Raw genomic sequence first — 20,180 nt, 5'->3', positions numbered from 1 at the left:
CTTCATGTAGGGAGTTTCATGGGAATCAGGATATTTCTCAGGAAAACGAAAGATTTCTGACAAAACCAGGAGTTCCCATGAGCTGTCCAAACTCTCCCACATGTAACAACTTAAAATCCCCAAACTGTGAGCAAAATGTAAGCAGCTTATTTCTATGCAGCTTTGGTATTGTTGTATAAGACGGGTCTTTCTGTATGCACTCCTTTGGATAAGACAGGATACCCTACTAAATGCACAAATCATGTGGCCCTTACCTTTTCCCAGACCCTGTTGTATAATTTCTTTTTCCCCCACCTAAATAACAGTACTTTCACAGGGATTCTTTGAGTTTTAAGCTCCTTCCTCTTTTGCAGAAATCCATGTTCACACCTTTTCATATATTTGCTACAATTTATATGCTACAGTACAAAGATACTTTATGTATGGTGTATGAGTTAAAGTTCGAGTGATCCAATCCAATTTCAAGGCAGTAATTTCCAGAAAACACTATGAGTATTTCAGCATCTTCAGGTTTGGCTTCTAATATATTCAGATGAATGTGCTCTCATAACTTTATCTATGACAGTAAAAAAATGAACCAAGTAATGTGTACTGCAAGGGAACAGAATCTCTGGGAGGTCATTAATTTTTCACCTACCTAACGCAAATCTGACTCTACTTCACCAACTCTGGAGAGAAGCTCATCTCACCTGCTCTGAGAAGGCTCTATTGCTCAAGATTCCAGTTTCTCCAAGATGACCTACCTGTAGTGCTTAACTGTCCTTTCCACGCAAAAGTTTTTGTAATGTTGAACATGAATCTTCCTTTCTGTAAATCAAGTGCATTACTTCTCATCCTATCCCACGGAGAAGGAAAAAAATTGTTACCAGTCCCTTTGCATATCCTTTTACATATTTCAAGTAGTGTTACTGCACTTCTCTTCAGTCTTTCACACACTGAAGAAAGCCAGTTCTTTCAGTCTTGACTCTGAGTTCATATTTTCTAGCCCTCGGATCACATTCTATAGGGTTGTTGTGTTTTCAAGTCTTTGTTCTACTTTTACCACCTTCAGGATGATGTCTGCTCTCAGACCATTACCAGAAATGTACTTGTCTTCACTGGTTTAGTTGTGGCTCTCCTTTAAGTAACGCTTCATATGAAGTATTTGAGCAGTTCTTTCCCACTTTCTTTAGCCTGTGAGATAAAGCATAGAAGAATGGTTTTACCTTTATAAATAAAAATTATTTATGTAGAAATAAAGTCAAAATTTATCACGGCAATTCTTTGTTCAGCTACCCTTTTGTAATCTAGAATGTAGACACTCCAAGCATCTAGCTGTGTCTATTGGAAGAGCTGTTGCTTCCCCCAGTAGGCCAGCAATGGTACTTCCTGGGGCAGCATTCACTAGCTTTAATTTTGGCAAGTTTGGTGGCCCCAGCATACTTCACCTTCAGTTTGTTATCCCCCCACATTCTACCCTCATTCTATTCTGATAAAATACTAATTCTAGGGGAGAAATACGTTTTTAACAGAATTTGATATTTTACCAATGTGTTTTCACATCTGGTCATTTTTGGCATTGTCATGCAGAAATCCATGTGGGTAAATCCCAGCCCTTCTGAAAAATGATTACCATACAACTCAGCCAGGCTCTTGTGAGAAGTATCTTTGAGTTGTAGAAAATACAAACCAAGATCTACTGCAACAGCTGATAATTCCCCTTTCCAGTGTGTGCTCCAACATTATTTAACACTTACTTGCAGCCTTATGATTTCAAGGTCTTACCTACAGAACTTTACTCTTCCAACACTATTGAATTATCCAACCAGATTGATCCAGCTGCACGGTTTTATCGGAAACTTCTTTGACCACTTCTCAGTTTCCCAGAATCACAGAAAATAGAGACATGTCTGTGAAGTAATAAAATCCAGTATGTGCCCACATATGTTTACACAACTGTGAGCTTCTTGTCATAAAATCACTAGGAGAATTACGATTAAGTATTTATTGCCTTAAAGAGCTGATGTATTTGTGTTCATCCAGGAGAGAGAGTAAGCAGACTTGGCTGGAGAACAGTAATGAAGGTTTTGCAGCAACTTCCAGGGTTTCAAAATTTTACTTTATCTTGCATTAGAGACCTTCCTCATGTTTTTTTGAAAATTGAATAATATTGCAGTTGATGCTGTTAATTTTTCTGTCTCTCTTTTTCTCATAATTTTTTTCCTACAAATCCTTTAAAAATCCCAAACTATCTTGCCTCTAGAAAATCGTTCCATTAATTTTGCATCTTACTATCTATCCTATAGATATTTCTGTTTAGAGATATTTTATTTTAAACAGATTAGTGCCTTCTTTTTTTTTTTTCCAAATCTTGCATTACTTGTCAACAAAATGACTTGTACTTGAATAACATTATGGTACTTCCATGTTTTTATGCTGCATCATGTGGTTTTGTTATTCCTTGGAATTTGCTTGATCTTCCTCATGTTTTATTTAGAAAGGACAAAGTGGTGAACTTGATAAGGAGGAGATATATCCTGGGTAGAAGAAACGTATCTATTTAACAACATAATTTCAAATAAATTTGGTTTAAGTATGATAGCATGATTGACAATATTTTAAATTATGTCTCTTTAGCCAGTCTTCACTCATTGTCTTACAGGGAGGTATAAATGAGTTTTTCAGCTTGGTATGGCTATGACTTCCTCAGTAGGATGTTCTTTGAAAGCAAAACCAGCCCTGCCCGTGACTGTTAGGCCATGAATGCACCCAGTAAGAACTGGATTTTTCTGTAGCAGCCTGAGCAAATGTAAAAAGAACGGAGAGTACTTTCAATTAATAAGTGCCATGTCAAATTGATTCCTGAGTACTTTGTAAAGTGTATTGGCTACTTGTTCTGTACCTTTGTAAAAAAATTAAAAAAATCTGTAACCTTCCCTTCTTTAATTCACCCTGATTTACTCAGTTCAAAATTACTCAGCTCAGGTAATTAGGTAAGAAAGGACCATCACCATCTTTGGATGTAATGGTACAGAGGTAAGTAAACAGCCACAAAGCAAGGACTGTCTGTCACTTACCAGGACAGAAGGAATATAGCCGCTGAAATGGCAAGGAACGACTATCTTTATTAGGCCCAATTTCCCAGATCAGCTGCCTATTGCACCTGTGAATTACGTGCTGTACTAAGACCTGCCTCAACCTTCATGCGGGGAAATGCTAACTCATTGCCGCTCTCCCACCATGCTAGAGCGGGCATCGTATTAGTCCACAGGAGGGTCAGGGGTTAATTGATCCCCCACGCTAATTGCAGCGGGTCCCCTCCGCTGGAGTGTCTCCGTGGGGTGCGGCGGGGTGCGGTGCAGGACGGCGGCGGGACGCGCGGTGGCGCCTGCGGAGCGCCCAGCGCCGGGCACTGCGGCGGGCTCCGCGCACCGGCACCGCTGCGGAAAATCCGCACCCGGGGTGGGGAGGGGGGAAGAGGTGTAGGAAAACGCAAAACATCCCCGACCGCGGAGCTGTCAGGGGGAGGACAGGGCGTTTTGGGTAAACAGCAAGGCTTTTTAGGGTCGCTCATCCGTCGCCTCCCGGGGCACTTAAAACACGCCCGTTTATCACCCGAGGGCGAGATCCTGCCCTGGCGGGGATGCCCTGTGCCCCCTGGCAAGCTGTCCCCGCCTGCGCCCGCAGGGGCGGACAGTCCGCACGGGCGGCGGGGCGCTCCCCGTCCCGCGGGGGGCGCGCGCGTGCGTGCGTATGTGTGTGTGCATGTGTGTGTATATATGTGTGTGCGTCCGAAGGCTCAGGCGCAGGCTGCTTATTGGTATCTCCTCTTCGGCATCCTCCCTTCTCTCCCCCTCCCACCTCCTCCCTCCCTCGTTGCTTTTGTCTTTTTTTTTTTTTTTTTTGATTTCAGGCTCATTTTGTGGAGTTTCTGCCCCTCTCTGCGTCAGCCCCACGTCACTTTGCCGGCAGCTCCCCGGCTTGGGCTGGAGCAGGAGCCGGGGCTGCTTTATTATCAGCTGGAGGGAGGAGGAGACGGTGCGTAAAGCGGCGAGCACGGCTCCCCGAGCCCCGCCGCCGCTGCCGCGGGCTGCGCTTCCCTCTCCGCCCGCCCTCCCTCCGGCGGGCAGCGGCCGCCCGAGCCCCCGCAGGTAGGCGCGCAGCCTCCGCCACCTGCCCCCGCCGCTCCGCGCGTTTTGCAGCATCATCGGGAGCCGCCGCGGGGGCAGGCGGCGCCGCTGTCCGCCCGCCCGCGGGGCCGGGGCAGGTGCCGCGCCTTGCCGTGCCGGCGGCCGCGCTCGTCCCTCTCCGCCCCGGTCCCGCCGCAGCGCCCGGCTCTGGCTCCCGCCGCCCCGGGCGGGCAGCGAAGCGGGGCGGCTGCGGCGCGCCGATGTGAGCCCCGACCGTGGGGTGCCCGCCCGCGGCGCGGAAGGCTGCGCACTCTCCGGGCGTGCGCCCCGGCAGCGGCGGCGGGAGCAAGAGGAGGCCGTCGGGGCAGTGCTGGAGTGAGCGGGGGCGGCATGGTGTCCTGGCGGCGGAGGCCCGGGCCCGGCCTGGCGCGGCTGTGGGGCTTGTGCTGCCTGGTGCTGGGCTGCTGGCGGGGCGCGCTGGGCTGCCCCGCGTCCTGCCGCTGCAGCTCCTGGCGGATCTGGTGCGATGACTCGCCGCCGGGCATCGCCTCCTTCCCCGTGCCGCAGCGGAGCGCCGAGGGGGACAATGTCACCGAGATGTGAGTACGGCCCGGGCCCAGCCCGGCCCCGGCCCGGGTACGGGGGCGGTGGGACGCAGCAGCCAGGGAACGCTGCGGGAGGGGGCGGCGGGGAACTTCTCCGCGCCAAAAGGCGCTTGGTCCGCGGGCAGAGGCGGTGGGTGGAAGCCTAAAAGCCCGGCGTGATTTAATTTGGACGCCACTTCCCAGAGATACCGCTGCGAGCCCGTTTAGATGATGAATCCTAATTGCGGGCGATGCGGTTCCCGGGGAGCGGGGCGGGCGGCGCGGCGGGAGGGCGGCGCGGGGGTGGCCGGCGGCCGCAGCGGGACCGCGGGGCAGCCGGGGAGCGGGAGGGCGCGCTGGGGAGCCGCCTCCGGCCCCTGCCCCGGACGGGGTGCCGCACCACCCAGACCTCACCTCTGCGGCGGCCCCAGATCTGCAAGAGGGGGTTTATTTTTTTTTTTCCTTTCTTTTTTTTTTTTTTTTTTACTTTCGCTCCCTCAGTTTATTCCCGCGAACCAAGAGTTTTGGTGGCTTTTCCGGCCCCCTCCACCCCTCCCTCCCCCGCCATGTCTCTTGTACGCTTTTTCTACTAAAACAACAACAAAAGAAAAACAAATATTAAAACAAAAAGGGAAAAAAAGGAGGGGATGCGGCTGTTTCTGGTGGATGGGACAGCAGAGTGTGTTCCCTGCCCTGGCCATAGGCATGCGAGACTGCTTTGCCCTTCCCACCAAGGTGGCTAGAAGGAGAAAATACTGAGCCTGCAGAGGTATGAGAATTGTGCTGTCTCTGTACAAGTGCTGGAGGATCAGGAAACCATTAGTAATAGTGAGGAAGGTGCAATTTTTTTTTTTCTCTCTTACCCCTGTGTTGCTTCCATCCTCGTTTTCCTCCAGATGATATTCAGTGAGGGAGTTCTCTAGCTTTTTGTGTTCAATCCTGCATCGTTTTGCAGCTCTGTACTGTGTGGCATCCAAATACATTGCCTGAGAAAAGCTGCAAAGGCTCTTGCTGAGCAAATGATTTTGGACGCTGAATTTGCAGATGATACATCTGGGGAAAGAAACCCTTCTAAAGCTGTTTTGTCCACCTCCATATTTCCCAATCACTGTTATTTCTGGATTGTTTTCCATGGCATTTTAAATGTAGAAGATACCAGTATATTTTCCCCTAAATCTATATAAATTTCTCACTGTTTGCATTCTCCATCTTTCCTCTCTTTTTCACTTTCCTTTAGAAACAATATGAAATTACCATGAAATACTGTGTGATTTTAGATTAGATTTTAGCCTCTAGGCTACCTATCTGCAATTTGCTGAAGTCAATTTGCAGTATTTCCCCGCATGTGTTTGGGGAAAAAGCTGGAGACATGCATTTTTACTACTCATATACGGCCTATCTTTGGTACATTATTAGGAGCTATGGTAAAGAGTGAGTCTTTCAGCAGTTATTGTTTCAGATATTTGTTTAATATTCTGTGTATTGCTTAATTAAAAAAAAATGCTTTGAGCTATGCGTCTCTGTTAATTTTCATAGGCTTTGCTAGCCTTATTATCAAGTACTTTCAATTTGGAGGTAATAGAGCAATTTCCGCCACAGAATTTGAAGTCTGTTTAAAAGGCCAGAGGAGAAAACACATATGTAAATATGTATTCCAGCCATGGTCAACTTAAAACATGTCTAGTCATTTTGCAGTGATGCTTGTGGTTTTCATTTTCCTGTGTTTTTGAGCATCACTGTCTTTACTGTTCTTTTCAGTTTTTACTGTATCATTCTGTGACATTGCATGTTGTTGTGTTTGGTGATCTAAAAATAATTTTGAGTCATGGATTTCTCAGGAGATGCTGTTGCACGTATTTTAGATGGTCTTTTCATGCGTACTTTTAACATGAAACACAGAGGCCCTTTAATTAGTTTATAGGCATAAATTAAAAATTGGACTGCAGTAGCTGTCACGTTATTTCATTGTGGGAGCTCAATAAACAGCAAATATGCAGGAAAGCAGTTCAAATATGGTAGATACAGATTGTGGAAACATTTTTTAACACCACACATCTTGCTTTATTCAAGCTAAGAAACCGGTTTAAGAGGCTGGGGCATTGCATTCTACTGGGAAAGCTTCAGGCCTGATTTTTCTTTTATGTGTTTTGTAGATACAGGAGCACGATTCCATCGGCATCTGGTGGAATTACTCTTGCTGTAAATAAGAATGAGAAGAGCGTAAGACAATTAATTTCTGGTGATTTATTCCGATGTATTTCCTGAGTCACTGTTGAAACCAATCCTTCATCTGCTGCATAAGTCCTGCTCTTGGTGGGAGCGGACCCCTCAGTCCTATGCGGAGCATCCACAAGTGCCTGGGGCATGTGGCTGGGTCAGGATCCTCACCTTGGCCGTTTGCACTGGGAGCGTTGGGATAACTGCACGGTTCGGGCGGGCATGTGGAACCCATGGTGGTGCAGAGGGTTGGCTGTGGGCCAGGTGGATGGCACTGGGCAGGAAGGATGTGAAGGGGCAGTGAGGACCTCCCCTTGGCTCCCAGACGTGGGAGAGAAGGCTGCGGCGGTGCTGGTAAGAATGAAGGAGATGCGGTCCCGTGCATCGGGCAGCCTCCACTGCTTGATACCCAGGTGCTTCAGCTCTGTTTTGGTCCATGGGTAAGTTGCAGTTTAGAGCTTAATGAGCACTCTCCTCCCGCTATTAGTTGATTCCTGCTTGGATCCACCATCCAAATCCACTGAAAGCAGCAGAAAGACACCCAAGGCACTTCTGCATCAGCCCTGTGAGGGCCAGCTGCTGCAAATTGGTGTGGGAGGGTATAAGAGTATTTATGCCTGGTGCTTTTCTTAGTCATCTTCTTCACTCTTTCCCTTCCTTGTTGTTTTTGCATAGTTTTCTATTAATGTGCGTAAAAGACAGATTTTGAAAATTCTTTGTCTCTAACAAGATTTTAGATTTGCCCAGTGGGCTAGGGTGCTGACGGGGGCTGGTCTATATCTGAAAAGCATGTGCCAGTGCTAAATTCTCTTATCATAACAGAGTTTAATCATAATAATTATTTGGTAGTTTTGATATTGTTAGGGATAAATTGAACTCCAGACTGAGACCACAGAATCACAGAATAATTTGGGTTTGAAGAGACCTCTGGAGATCATCTAGTCCAACCCACCTGCTAAAGGAGGTTCACCTAGAGATCCTGCATTAAAATCATGCTATCAGTCATTGCAACTCACGTTAAGAGCCAAGGACCAAGAGTGGTGAAAGCAAAACGAGTATGTAAGTGTTGTTAAATCCGTGCATTGTAGTCACCATAACAAATAAGTAGTCCTTGGCAAGATCACTCAAGCAGAAATATTAATAGGATAGTAAACGAGTCATTTTTGAAGTGCTCAAGACTTTCCGTAAAAGGACTGGTCTAATATTTTCTTATGAAGTAAAATGTATTATTAGTATATCTCAGTGTATATGACTTTTCAAAGACTTTGATTTCAAAGTGTCTTCTTGCAGTGCAAGTGTATTCCTGGCCTAGTTTCACAGTTCTAGGATCAAGTCATTAAAATGTTGACTTATGATTATTCAAGTGAATAGGGTTTGAAATTAATTGCTGTGTTTCAGGAAGAACTGCCTGCCAACAAAATAGTAGGTGACTTTTAAGCTCTTGCCTATTAAAAGAGAGAGGTGATTGTGTATTGCCCACATTTCAAAACCACAAAATAAATTTCTAATGCAGCTATATAAAGCACTCTAGGATTGTTAATAAATAAGACAGGATAAGTAATTTATAGAGTAAATTATTTAACAAGTCATGTGAGCTTGTGCTAAAAAAAAGGCATTTTTAAATTCATATGAAGCTCAGAGCTGCTAGTATTTTGGGTCTCTTTCATTTTAGATTTCTAGGCTGTTGCAGATTTAATATAACATAAAACTGTCTACAAGGCTCTTCAACCCCCAGCCCCTTCATCCTCAAAAAAACTTTTGGCTGTACAGCATTGCATGGCTTGGCTGGATTGAAAGGTTACTTCTGGTGACTTGGAATTGTATAATAAAACACGAGGCACCAGGCTACAAATTATTAAAGGGGCTTTGGACAGTAGCGATATAATAGCTGGTTTTAAAGATTTGGGTTATTGGTTAAGGCGAGTCAAAAGTAAGCATTCTGAAAATCAGTTTTGTAATCTCTAGGCTCTAAAAATACTCCAAATATCACAAAGCATTGGGTTTCGTATATACTGGGATTTTTTTTTTTTTTTTTTTTTTTCTCCCAGGAAGCCTTTTGTGTGGCTTGTTTTAGTCTCTGTCCTTTGGATTGATGAGGACGGATGAGGCTCCTGTGGGACTCCACTGGCTCTGTCTCCATCCGGCTGAGATGAAAGAGCTGGTGCTGGAGGAGGCAGCATCCTTCAGGAGGTGCTCAGTGTTGGGCAGGGGTGGGCTGGCAGGACGCTGCCTCTCCATCTGTGTCTTTCGTCACCCAAGGCTTTTATGAGACCTTTTGGATGTATATAGTAAAAAGAAAGCCATTTGTATGAATTCAAGGATTTGGTCTTGAATATGTTGTTTTCAAGAAACTTCCACTTTTTTCCATACTAATGAGAAAACAGAGGGCCCGGCAGTCCAGACTGTGATATCTTTAGGATGGCAATTTCCAGATTTTGCAGGTTCTATTTTTTGCTTTATTATTTTTATGCTGACAGTGGAAGGGAGAAAGTAGCTTAGCAAGGTTCTAGATCCCAAGTAACTGTGAAGCAAAACCTTTTACATAACTAAACAAGGGCCTTATTTCTCCATTTTGGATTTTGTTTTGAAGTGAGAGAGACCCCCGCTTCTCCCTGCTTTGGATTGCAGTTCTCTCTTTCCCGTTTGTCATCTGTCACTGCAAGAATGTCTAATAATATGTCAGTGAAGGTGACCATCCAAATATCCTTGCCCTAGCTGCATGAGTGTAGCAGGTAATGAAGACTAATAAAAGATGAAAAACAGAGCAGAGAACACTAAAACCATCTAAATGCTTTGTTGATGTTGAATGTGTGTTTAGCTTGTTTACGTCTGAAAAACCTCTCTTTAAAAACTGTCCTTTAAAAAGTGAAGCACCGATTGTATAAATTCATCAGTTTTCATGCATTTCAAATGGAGGAATAAATTCATAGAGGTTTCAAAGCCACATGCCTGTACTTTCTGGGATATAAATACACTCTCTTACTGGGTGCTGTTTCCGTTTGCTAGGATCTCTTCATCCAAATATATGGAGGCACATAGCTGCTATTAAAGTCAAATACAAATGGGATGCACCTTAATTCCGGTTCAATTGTGAGCCTGTATTTTCAGAAACTGCGTAAAGCAAAGCAAACTACTCCCACTCCTGAAATATGCATATGGAGATCCTGTTTCTTACATTGGTACTATTAACCACAACATTGCACAAACATAATGGACTTCTAGAAAAAGGAGCCATGCCATGGAAATTCTGTTGTGAATATACTTCTTTTTTTTTTTTTAAATTTTCCTGGAAGAAAATGACCTACATTGAGTATTGATCATCAACAGAAGGTATAGCTGAAACTTAAATATGTTTAATACCAGTTCAGCTATTCTTTTTTTCTGGCCTGTGTTGTCATCAGTAGGATACATTACTGAAGATCAGCTTCCAGGTCAATATGCTTTGGTTCCTAGGCAAGGCCTGAATAAATGACTTTTTTTTTTTCAGAAGTAAAAGTGGAACGAGGCAGGCCCAAGACATTTTCAGAGTCAGTTTAAGAGATTGTAATCTCTGGATGTCGTGACTTGAACCAGCCTTTTGCTAAACGTGTTGGTCTCAATCCAGCAAGGTTCTTAGGTGCCTTTTTTTCAGAGGGAAGCTGAGGCTGAGATTCTGGCGACATTAAAGTCAGTGACAAAACTGGATGGAATTTGCATTTTACCAGGGTAGAATAGTTTAGAGGACACATGCAAAGGATGAAAATACTTTGATTCAAGCATTTTCGTGCCTGTTTTGAGTTTGGAAGAGGGCTGTTGCTCCATTATTTGATATATTTTTGACTGGTGGCTTTTCTTGGATCTCAAGCATTTTCGTACTATGTGATGACTAAATGTATTGAGGCAAGAAGAAGCTGAGATTGAGTATTGTAGAGAGGTCTTTTACAAAGTTTTGTATAATTCTGTATTGAAATGAACCTGCACCTCCATGTGCAAAGCAGTAGCAGCTGCAGTCACGACAGGACCTACTCTGCCCTGGTGAGACCACATCTGGGATATTGTGTCCAGGTCTGGGCCCCTCAGTTCCAGAAGGACAGGGAACTGCTGGAGAGAGTCCAGTGCAGGGCCACAAAGATGATGAAGGGAGTGGAGCATCTCCCTTATGAGGAAAGGCTGAGGGAGCTGGGTCTCTTTAGCTTGGAGGAGACTGAGGAGTGACCTTATTAATGTTTATAAATATGTAAAGGGTGAGTGTCACGAGGATGGAGCCAGGCTCTTCTCGGTACAACCAATGATAGGACAAAGGGCAGTGGGTACAAACTGGAACACAGGAGGTTCCACTTAAATTTGAGAAGAAACTTCTTTACAGTGAGGGTGACGGAACACTGGAACAGGCTGCCCAGGGAGGTTGTGGAGTCTCCTCTGGAGACATTCAAAACCTGCCTGGACACATTCCTGTGTAACCTCATCTGGGTGTTCCTGCTCTGGCAGGGGGATTGGACTAGATGATCATTTGAGGTCTCTTCCAATCCCTAACATTCTGTGATTCTGTGATTCTGTGATTAATCAAACTTAGTTCATTGCTGAAACAGAAAGTCAGTGAAATGGCAGTTCTTCTGAGCTCCTTACAGAAGAGTCTGTTGATAGAGCTCTAGTTGGGGCTGGGCAAGTTATCTATTTTTCTACTTGGTCTGACAGTTGAGCCAAAAGAAATCTTCCGGTTTTAGATTTAAATGATTTTTTTTTAACCTTTTTTATTCTTAATTGGACATGTAAAAATAATTAATGCCGTATTCAGCAGATATGCTGTGAAGCACGGATGTCCACGTTGCACAATCAGATGCTGTATTCCATATGAAGACCGTATAGGACATGACTTTTCCCATTCTTTTGCAACAGCTGTCTGATTTTCTGAGTGCCAGACAGCACAGCGAGCATATGCGGATAAATCATGTGCACATACTGGGCATGTCAGACTTAACTGGGCACAGACTGGGAGACTTTCCACAGCATGTGCTGTGGGTGTCATGCGCTGGTCTTGCTGATCACGTCTGGGACTGTCCCAGGCCTCAGCATTTAAAATCTGGCAAGTCCCTAGGAACTGTGTAGCGAAGGCACTTAACTCGGCTGGCTACTCTCCTGCCAGCAATGGGGAGCCCACTTCTTCCAGGAGGTGATTCAGGAGGCTAAATTAGGTTCCTACTGCAAATTGCCTGGTGGAGGCATCCCCTTCTCTCCCCCGTGAGTATAAGAAAACCTCAGGGACTTAATTCCCTGGGTTAAGTGGAAAAAGCAAGACCTTCCTTTTTGCGAGCAGGGTCACGCTGTGGAGTGAGATGTTTGTGTGGTCCCAGATGAACCATTTCAGCAGCACGTGTGGGGAGCTGCTCTGCATGAAGCAGAGCATGGGCCTGAACCAAGGTCTTGCACGTCAGCATCTTGACTGCTGTCCTGTATGGTGTACAGATGTGGGCTTGCCTTGGTCCTTCATGGCTGAGTTGCCTTCCTAGGCATGGAGTATTTAAATGTGCTTTTGGGTCAGAAAGCAAGACAGTCTGTTTAGCAAAGCGACTGTGATGCTTGTTTGTGCAGTGAGACAGCTGGGTCCTGCTCCACTGAGTGTTCAATTACGGCAAAAATTAGAATAGCATGAACAGGTAAGGTTGAGACTGCTCTCTCTGAGGTTGCTTTATAGTAGGGTATCTTCTGAGAGACTGGGATCACATTACCTTAGGGAGAGGAAGGAATTGAACCTGGTACTCCTGGACACTACTATAGCATTATTTCCAGCATTTCTTCCAAATCTGTGGTATTCTACCTCACACGGAACATTTATTTTATTTTATTTTAGTTTTTTTAACAGATGAATCTATTTGGTGTATATTGGTCTAGTCCAGGGAGGTGAAATTACCTTTCCTGCCCTGCCCAGCTGGGTGGGTGAGTAGTCTATTGCATATTCATCTCCTACTCCCTGCTCCACTCTTGCCTCTTCGTAATTTTTAGAAACAGGTTTTTGAACACATTATGCATGCTATGGTCCTCACCTGATGAACACATACACTGTAGTCTCTTGCTGGGAGCTGTTCTGTTGACTTCATGGGACTAACATTGTAGTGTACTTAAACATATGTTGAAGTGTTTTACAGTTTAGAGTAGTAGCAATGTAAGTATCTTTTGAAGACTGTGTATTGCACACTTATTTATACATGTAGACAAAACTTTAGACTTTTTGGGTTAGATTCATATATATTTTAAAACAATTGAATTGGCACAAATCCACATGTGCCATCAAGGCACCTAAACAGAAAAATATTGATGCTGGATGCTACTTTGGCACTAGACATCACTGCAGATTCCGGACCGCGTTTGTGTGCAGCGACTGTCTTGTTGCCTGGAGCCTGTGTTGTTTGGGGGGTGCGGACCTAGGTGGCACAGCTGCAGAAATAGATACCGCTTGTCCTGGAGGTGAGCGTGGGTGGAAGAATGACTCTGTCCGTCTTCCTTGCCCTGAACATTTCTCCCAACCCTCCATGGCATTCCTGTCTGCATGGAAACAGGGCAGTTGTTCCTTCTCTTTGCTTGGTCTGGTTGTATGCATGGTTTTCACCTGCTGTAGAGCACTTTTGCATATTCTTATGATTGTGAAAGAGGTACGTCAAGGGTGAGAATTCAGTTTGAAGGGCAAATGGTAGAGAAGATGACCTAAGACTTGAAATGATGTTAAAATGGAAAATTAATTATTGCAAAAGAGTGTATTTTCCCAAAGTATAACAATAAAGACATCCACGAGTGTTTCTGAAGTAAAGTTGACCTCACTGTGGAAGAGGCAGTATGTATATGTCAAGCAGTGGAGTGAACAGAAACACAAAGAGAAACCTGAAAGATAGACACAGAATGCTTGTCTGCATGTACAATTGCAAGAGGGAATTTCCCAAAAATCGAACTGGCCAAGTACAGGAATGTGGAAAATTATGGAAACAGTGGCAGCAATGTGGCAGTCAACACAAGTATTAGAAATAATCTGGATACTGACAAATGTGCGGAAAGTGTAATAAACACATCATTATGTTAATATATGCAGTGCAAGTAAGAAACTACTTATATTAAGTGAAGAGCAGGATTCCTCAAGTGAAGATAAAGTGCTTTTTTTTAGGAATGCTAAAGGAAGAAGCTAGAAATTCAGAAGTTTGGCCAATTAAAATGAGGAGAAATGGACTGTAAAGGACAGAAACCAGAATGGAAATAAATGTGATAAAAGAAACTGAAATAGGGAACTGGGAAGAGCACATAAATGTGGAAGAGTGAAGAGTCTTTAGCAAAGAAGCAATTTTAATGCTGTTGAAATGCTGTCTGAAAAATGCATTGGTTAAATATAGATTGGTGTTGACATACAGAAGATGGCAACACGTTCTGGGCCTCAAAGACTGAGGTAAACATCGAGTCAATATCATGGAAGGTCAAAAAGACAACCTGTAACCCTTTTGGAATGCTTCAATAACAAAATGCGAAGATGTATTAATGTATGCCTTCCATTTGAAAACAAGATACGGCTTGAAGAAGACACAAATCTGTGGTTAGGCCTACACAAAATGTTTTACAGGTCTTGGGAAAGAGACTGGGAAATCGATTGTGAACTGTGGCAGCAGATGGTATCATTTGAAGAACGGAAAAACATCTACCAGTTGGGTTCTCTATGCAGTATTTGCAAAGAAAAAGGGTAGAGATTGTGACCATATGTAGACCCTCAAGACTTAAATAAAAACAGAAGAAGGAATTTTTCTTTTGGCTTATGAAAAGGGGAATATTGTTTGAGATTCAAGACTCCAATTATTCAGCAAATTTAATGCATTAGCAGGATATAGATGGATTTTCCTGGATAGATGGCTTCAAGTTTTGCAGTTTCACTCCATCGTTTGGAAGTACTATCTTTTGACTTGTATTTGGCATGAGGTCTGTTGCATGCAGTGAATGAGACAGTGGACAGTGTAGCACGTATGGACATATGTCTTGATGATCAAGTGAATATCAGAGCAGATTGAGCTGAGTATTTGACATTCCAAGAGCCAGTAATTTTAAACTGAATAAAGCCAAGTATTAATGTCAAACAGTGGAAATAATATATGTGAGGGGAAGACTGACCTCAGAGGGAATTTCAGAGGGAATTTCTTCTGTTGAATCAAGGAGTCAGAGAATATTGAACATGACACAACCTGAGGATAGGAAAAAGACTTGAAACTTCTTGAAGCATACTGACTTATGTCAACAAGTGCTTATCTAGCTCTGAAGGATGTGAAACTGACTTAAGACATCCATTCCACAAAGTTGCTGTCTAAGCATGGGTGCCTGGAAAGAAGAGAATTCAAAGGTTTTGACATCAACCAAGATGCTTTCATGTTTTGGTTCACTGAGGAAACTAAAAAGATGCGTATAAAGGATGGTTAGGAGGAATCTTACTGTGTTGTTAACAATGAAACTGATGTTTTGTCATTCTCCTTTGCATCAAGGCCAGTGACAGCTACAGAGGTGGTGTGTGCAAGTGCTGAAAAAGAGAGTGGTTCTGTTACTTGTCTTTGAAGAGTCACCATCCTAGGTGGTTCTGTATGAGAAAGAAATGTCGCAGAATCAACAGAGTAGCCAGAGTTGGAAGGGACCTCTGGAGATCATCTAGTCCAACCCACCTGCCAGAGCAGGTTCACCTAGAACAGGTTGCACAGGAATGAGTCCAGGTGGGTTTTGAATATCTCCAGAGAAGGAGACTCGGCAACCTCTCTGGGCAGTCAGTTCGAGTGCTCTGTCACATGTATTTGTTTGTATTTATTCATTCCTTTCAGATGCCCATTCTTCCTGCAAGCCAAATAATAATAATGATTTTAAAAAAGATTGTTCTTGTGTCTACTTTCTGTCAAGAGCTAATGAAAAGCCACATACGCAACTCTCCTTTGTATGTTATTTAGTGTGTAATTTTTAGTATATGTGTTGTAAAGGGACTGTACAAGAGTTTAAGCCTCTTCCTAACAGTCTGCAGGGATGATTTTATACACAGTGGAAAAAATGTGTGTTGTAGATAAGTATAAGGTCAGTGATTAAGACATATCTTTTTTAATAAATAGGTTATTGTCTGCCCAGCTGATACTTTTTTTTCTGACTATATCAAGGAATATCAACATTTCCAAAACATCTTTGCGAAGGAAAAGCTAGAGTGTAGCAGTCAAGTGTACTCTGGAGAAATATCAAAAATTGATGTCTTGGTGAAATACCAAATACACAAACTTCATGGAGCTCAAGGGGGAGGGCAGGTCTCCGAATGGAGAAGATAATTAAATAAGCTTTGCATGCATTTTGGGTAAAATAATTCTGAAGGTGGAGCTCGTCAAGGGCATGAATCTTAAATCTTGAAAGCTGTATAAAATGTCTGGAGAATTTGCTTGATTTGGTAGTCTGCTGCTTGAAGAGAACAGAACAAACACCTTGAAGCCAAACCAGAAATGTAAGTAAGCCCAAGGGTGCATTACGTTTCATTTTCCCTACCTCTAAATATAGTAACTGTTTCCTTAAACTCTGCATTGCAGACATATTCATTTATTTTTACTTTTGCCTTCATGTTTGCATACTGTAAAGAAGGAGCTAAGGTTGGCTGGCAAACTGTCGGCTTTCCATTTCCCAGGGAGTAGTACTCATAGACAAGGGTATGGATCCACTCCTGCAGTGCCAAAATAAAACTGGGATCTCCACTGAATTCCTGCTTTCTCCTGCTTTATGCTGGTGGATTGGCACTAATTGTTCAGGACGATGGCTTTGGAGAAGCAATTCCCAGTGGCAACTGTGTACTACTAATTGGGTACTACTCATTGGATGATCATAGTGTATTGGCACCAAGCAGAATGCCTGAGCCCCGCTGTCTTGACGCAGCCACACATGATGAACAGGGAATTCCTGAAGGTGACTGAGATCTGTAACCTTGTCTGGGAGATGCTGAGTTTCAGGTTGCCCTGAACAGCGCATTACCTGAATGCGGGATATGTATAGTGAAGGATTTGCTCCAAAAATGGGCGTGCCTGTGGCTGTAGAGAAACATCCCAGAGTTAATTATGTTAGCTCCAGAGCTGCTGTACCGGCACGTGGAGAGCTACCTCCTGTAGTCTTCTGTGACTCATGGTTAAATACTCTAAATGGGAGGGGAAAAAAACAAAACAAACCAAAAAACCAACAAAAACCCCTCAAGGATGACTTAAGGAGGCTGTGATAGTGGCAATCAGTTTTTCACTCTTGGTGAAGTACAGAGTGATTCACAGTTTAAAAAAAAATACCACTGCAGCACGTGCTCAGAATTTGTCAGGAGACACCAGACAGCCAAGGAGCACCTGTTTGTAGAACTGTTGAATGTTAGGTAGGACCACAGTGGACTAACTCAACACACTGCCTCTTTCCCGAGTTCGGCATGCTCTTTTAGCAGTAGAAGTTGTGTTTCTTGAGGTTGGCCTCATGAAATCTGGCACTGGTGGTACCATGTGGAGACAGCAAAATAAAATAATCGGAATAAACCTGGATATCCGTAGAGAACTTGTGGCTTGTAGGTGTCTGTATCGTGCTCATTGCTTGCTGTTACAGTTTCCATACTAGGGGGAGTGTGGTCCTATGTAGAAAGATTTGGTGGTTGAGTGGAGATTGTATCATTGCTCCCTACATGTGCCTGAAACCTGGCATTCCTGATATGCAACATTGTGTAGCTCTATGCTTCATTGTCAAACTATGTGAGTTCACACCCCTCCAGCATTATTTTAAATTTGGTTTCAGAGGGGCTGCAAATGAAACCCATTTGAATCTGCCAGGTTTCATCAAATAATGTGTCAAGCTTAAAAATCTTGCATTATTTTGATGCATAACTGTAAATCAGCCCAGGTGTGCTGAAAATGTCCCTAAGTTGTAGCATACCTTTTGATGAACTTGGTCTGACATTTGAGTTTGTAAGGAAATACAGCGCTAGGGATCTATGCAGTGTTTAATTGTCGATGTTACCATACAGCTGTCACAGTAGTGTAGACTAGGGACATACATGACCTGTCATTAAATGTTAATTCACCTACTGACAGTTCAATGTCTTGAGTGTGCTGCCTTTTTCCCTAAAGACTGCATGAAAAAATAACTCGGAGTATAAAGTTTTCCCAAAGTTCAGAAACATTTCACCAGGGGATGTTTATTAATTTTAAAAACTTTCTTCCCAGCTGTATGAACCAGAGCTAAACATATAACTGATGTATTTTTTGGAGTGTTAAGAAAATATGTTTCCCATAAAGGGAGGTTTCTGGCAACAAAAGTACTTCTGGAGCTGAACTACAATGTTATTCGCTTGCATCTATGTTGTTAAGATTTGTGTGCACTAGTTTTCCAGCATGTCATTATAGCTCCAAATGGAGTAGTATACCTTAACCTACATTAATACAGAGGAAACAGAGTAAATCAAATAAGTTAGGAAGTTGTGCTTCTGCTGACCATTTTTTTTCAGGTTAAGAAAAAGAATTGAAAGTTAGAGTGAAATCCTTTTTTGAGCTATTGAGGCACAAAGTAATCTAGACCCCTTTACAGAGCAGAACCTGCTTTCTCTTCATTCTCTTCCAGTTCAGAGGTTGCGTCACTGACATTTTACAGACTGTATCCATAGTCTTTCATGTATGTAATGAACAGAAGTGAAGACCACCCTCTTAAAGGAGAACTTATTTGGAGGAGTTAACTCTTTTATAATAGGATGTTAAAATACCCTTTCCAGAAGTTGCAGAAGTGGTGAAGTATGAGCGTGGGACATTATTCAATAGCTGCTGAAGTGTGCCGAGATGGACGTGTTATTGTAGGTTGCAATGTGCAGTCACTAGGTGTGTGGTTCTGAATGCCTTTATTAGAAGTAATCAGTAGTTTTCAAAGAGGGGATGAAATTAAAGGTCGGAAAACAAACATTGTTTATTGATGACTCACTGAAGGAGAGGCAGAACGTTATAGTATAATCAAACGAGTAGCACTGTAGGCAGCAGAGGGTTTGGTTTAGCAGCAGCAGTCGGTGTTTGTGAGCTGGTACATATGATCAGGCTGGGTGACATCCAGCCAGGTTTTGGCGGTGCGATGCTTTGCTGTGGTTGCTTCCAGGCTCCTCACGTGACTTCAGCCAGTGAGTCAGGATGTTTTTCTTCTATGCTACAATAAAAATGTTCAGTTAAAGAACAGGGTGGATATTCTTAAGGGCAGGCAGGCAAATTACATTTACCAGCGTCGCCCACTGCAAGTCAGAGCTTTTAGAGTATTAATGTTTGATGATAAGTAACAACAAGGTAAAGTAGTTGTGAAGAAGGTAAAAATAGACTTCAGTTGGGGAGAGGTTTTATTTTGAATCTCCCACTAAATTAAACAGAAGAACTTCCCCTTACAGTGTACAGCTACAGTCATCAAACTCATTTTTTTGTCTCACTGCTATGAAATTGCTGCAAAGGCTTAACTTACAACAGACTTATTAAGCAAGTAAGGAAGCATAAGAGGACATGACCTGCTTATGGTAAATTACAACTGTCCAATCTTTCTTCAAGGATTTCCAACGGCGTGAAATTTGCTTTACTGTCATGTTCCATACTGAGAGTGTTTTTAAAAATGTACTGCAGAGCAGTTATTGTTTTGAGTTAGTTGCAGTTAGTTGCCAGAATTTCTTTTGGCTTCCTACTTGAATTATGGTTCTGGAAAATCAGTGATTTCTTTTGGTTCTTTCAGTTAGGAACTGGAATCATAAATCATTCACCATAAAGAGACTATCACCAGCTCAGATTAAAATATGCCCCCCCCCCCGCCGCCTTGCTTTTCTTTTAGGAGATGCAATAGGAGAGAGAAGTAAAATATTACAAATTCATGCTGCTGCTTCTTCCCAAATATCATCCTTTTGGTTTGTTCTCTAATGGACCAAGGCTGATCTTTTAATATAGATTGTGTGCTCAATCTCAGATCTTGGTCTGATGTGAATTGTGGTAGCTTCATTGACTTCTGCAGAGCTGAGCTGTTTCACACTGTCTGAGGCTTACCACAGGATACACTGATGTATTTCTGTGTGACACTATGAGTTATGTCAAGTTCTGGAGTTCCTTGTAGTGGGAGGTTCTGGTTAAATGTTTTTATGATTAAAATTGCAATGTCAGGTTTGGATGGGTGATAAGTGATGTGATCGATCTGTATTCTGGCAGTGTTCATCAGAAGTTCTTTCGATGGCTTAATCTTCAGCTAGTACAACTGGTCATTCAGTTTCTTTTCTTTTACTCTTCTGAGT

At 43.2% G+C, this 20,180-nt stretch overlaps 1 protein-coding gene across 7 annotated transcripts in view; it reads left to right on the top strand.

Moving 5' to 3' along the window:
• Window positions 1-4,025: 4,025 nt before the first annotated feature.
• NTRK2 (neurotrophic receptor tyrosine kinase 2) overlaps window positions 4,026-20,180 on the top strand; it is a 201,300-nt gene continuing 185,145 nt past the window's right edge. For 5 of the 7 annotated variants that reach the window (XM_065655715.1, XM_065655717.1, XM_065655718.1 and 2 more), the window contains exon 1: window positions 4,414-4,708. In XM_065655715.1, coding sequence (XP_065511787.1) covers window positions 4,500-4,708 — 209 coding nt within the window. In that variant the 5' untranslated portion in view covers window positions 4,414-4,499. Of the gene's footprint in view, window positions 4,709-20,180 lie in introns of all 7 variants that reach the window. The other 2 variants (XM_065655716.1, XM_065655720.1) reach the window with 1 other exon arrangement.

This window comes from Caloenas nicobarica, chromosome Z, assembly GCF_036013445.1.
Source record: "Caloenas nicobarica isolate bCalNic1 chromosome Z, bCalNic1.hap1, whole genome shotgun sequence".
Lineage (NCBI taxonomy): Eukaryota > Metazoa > Chordata > Aves > Columbiformes > Columbidae > Caloenas > Caloenas nicobarica.
This window is presented reverse-complemented; position numbering and strand designations above follow the sequence as displayed.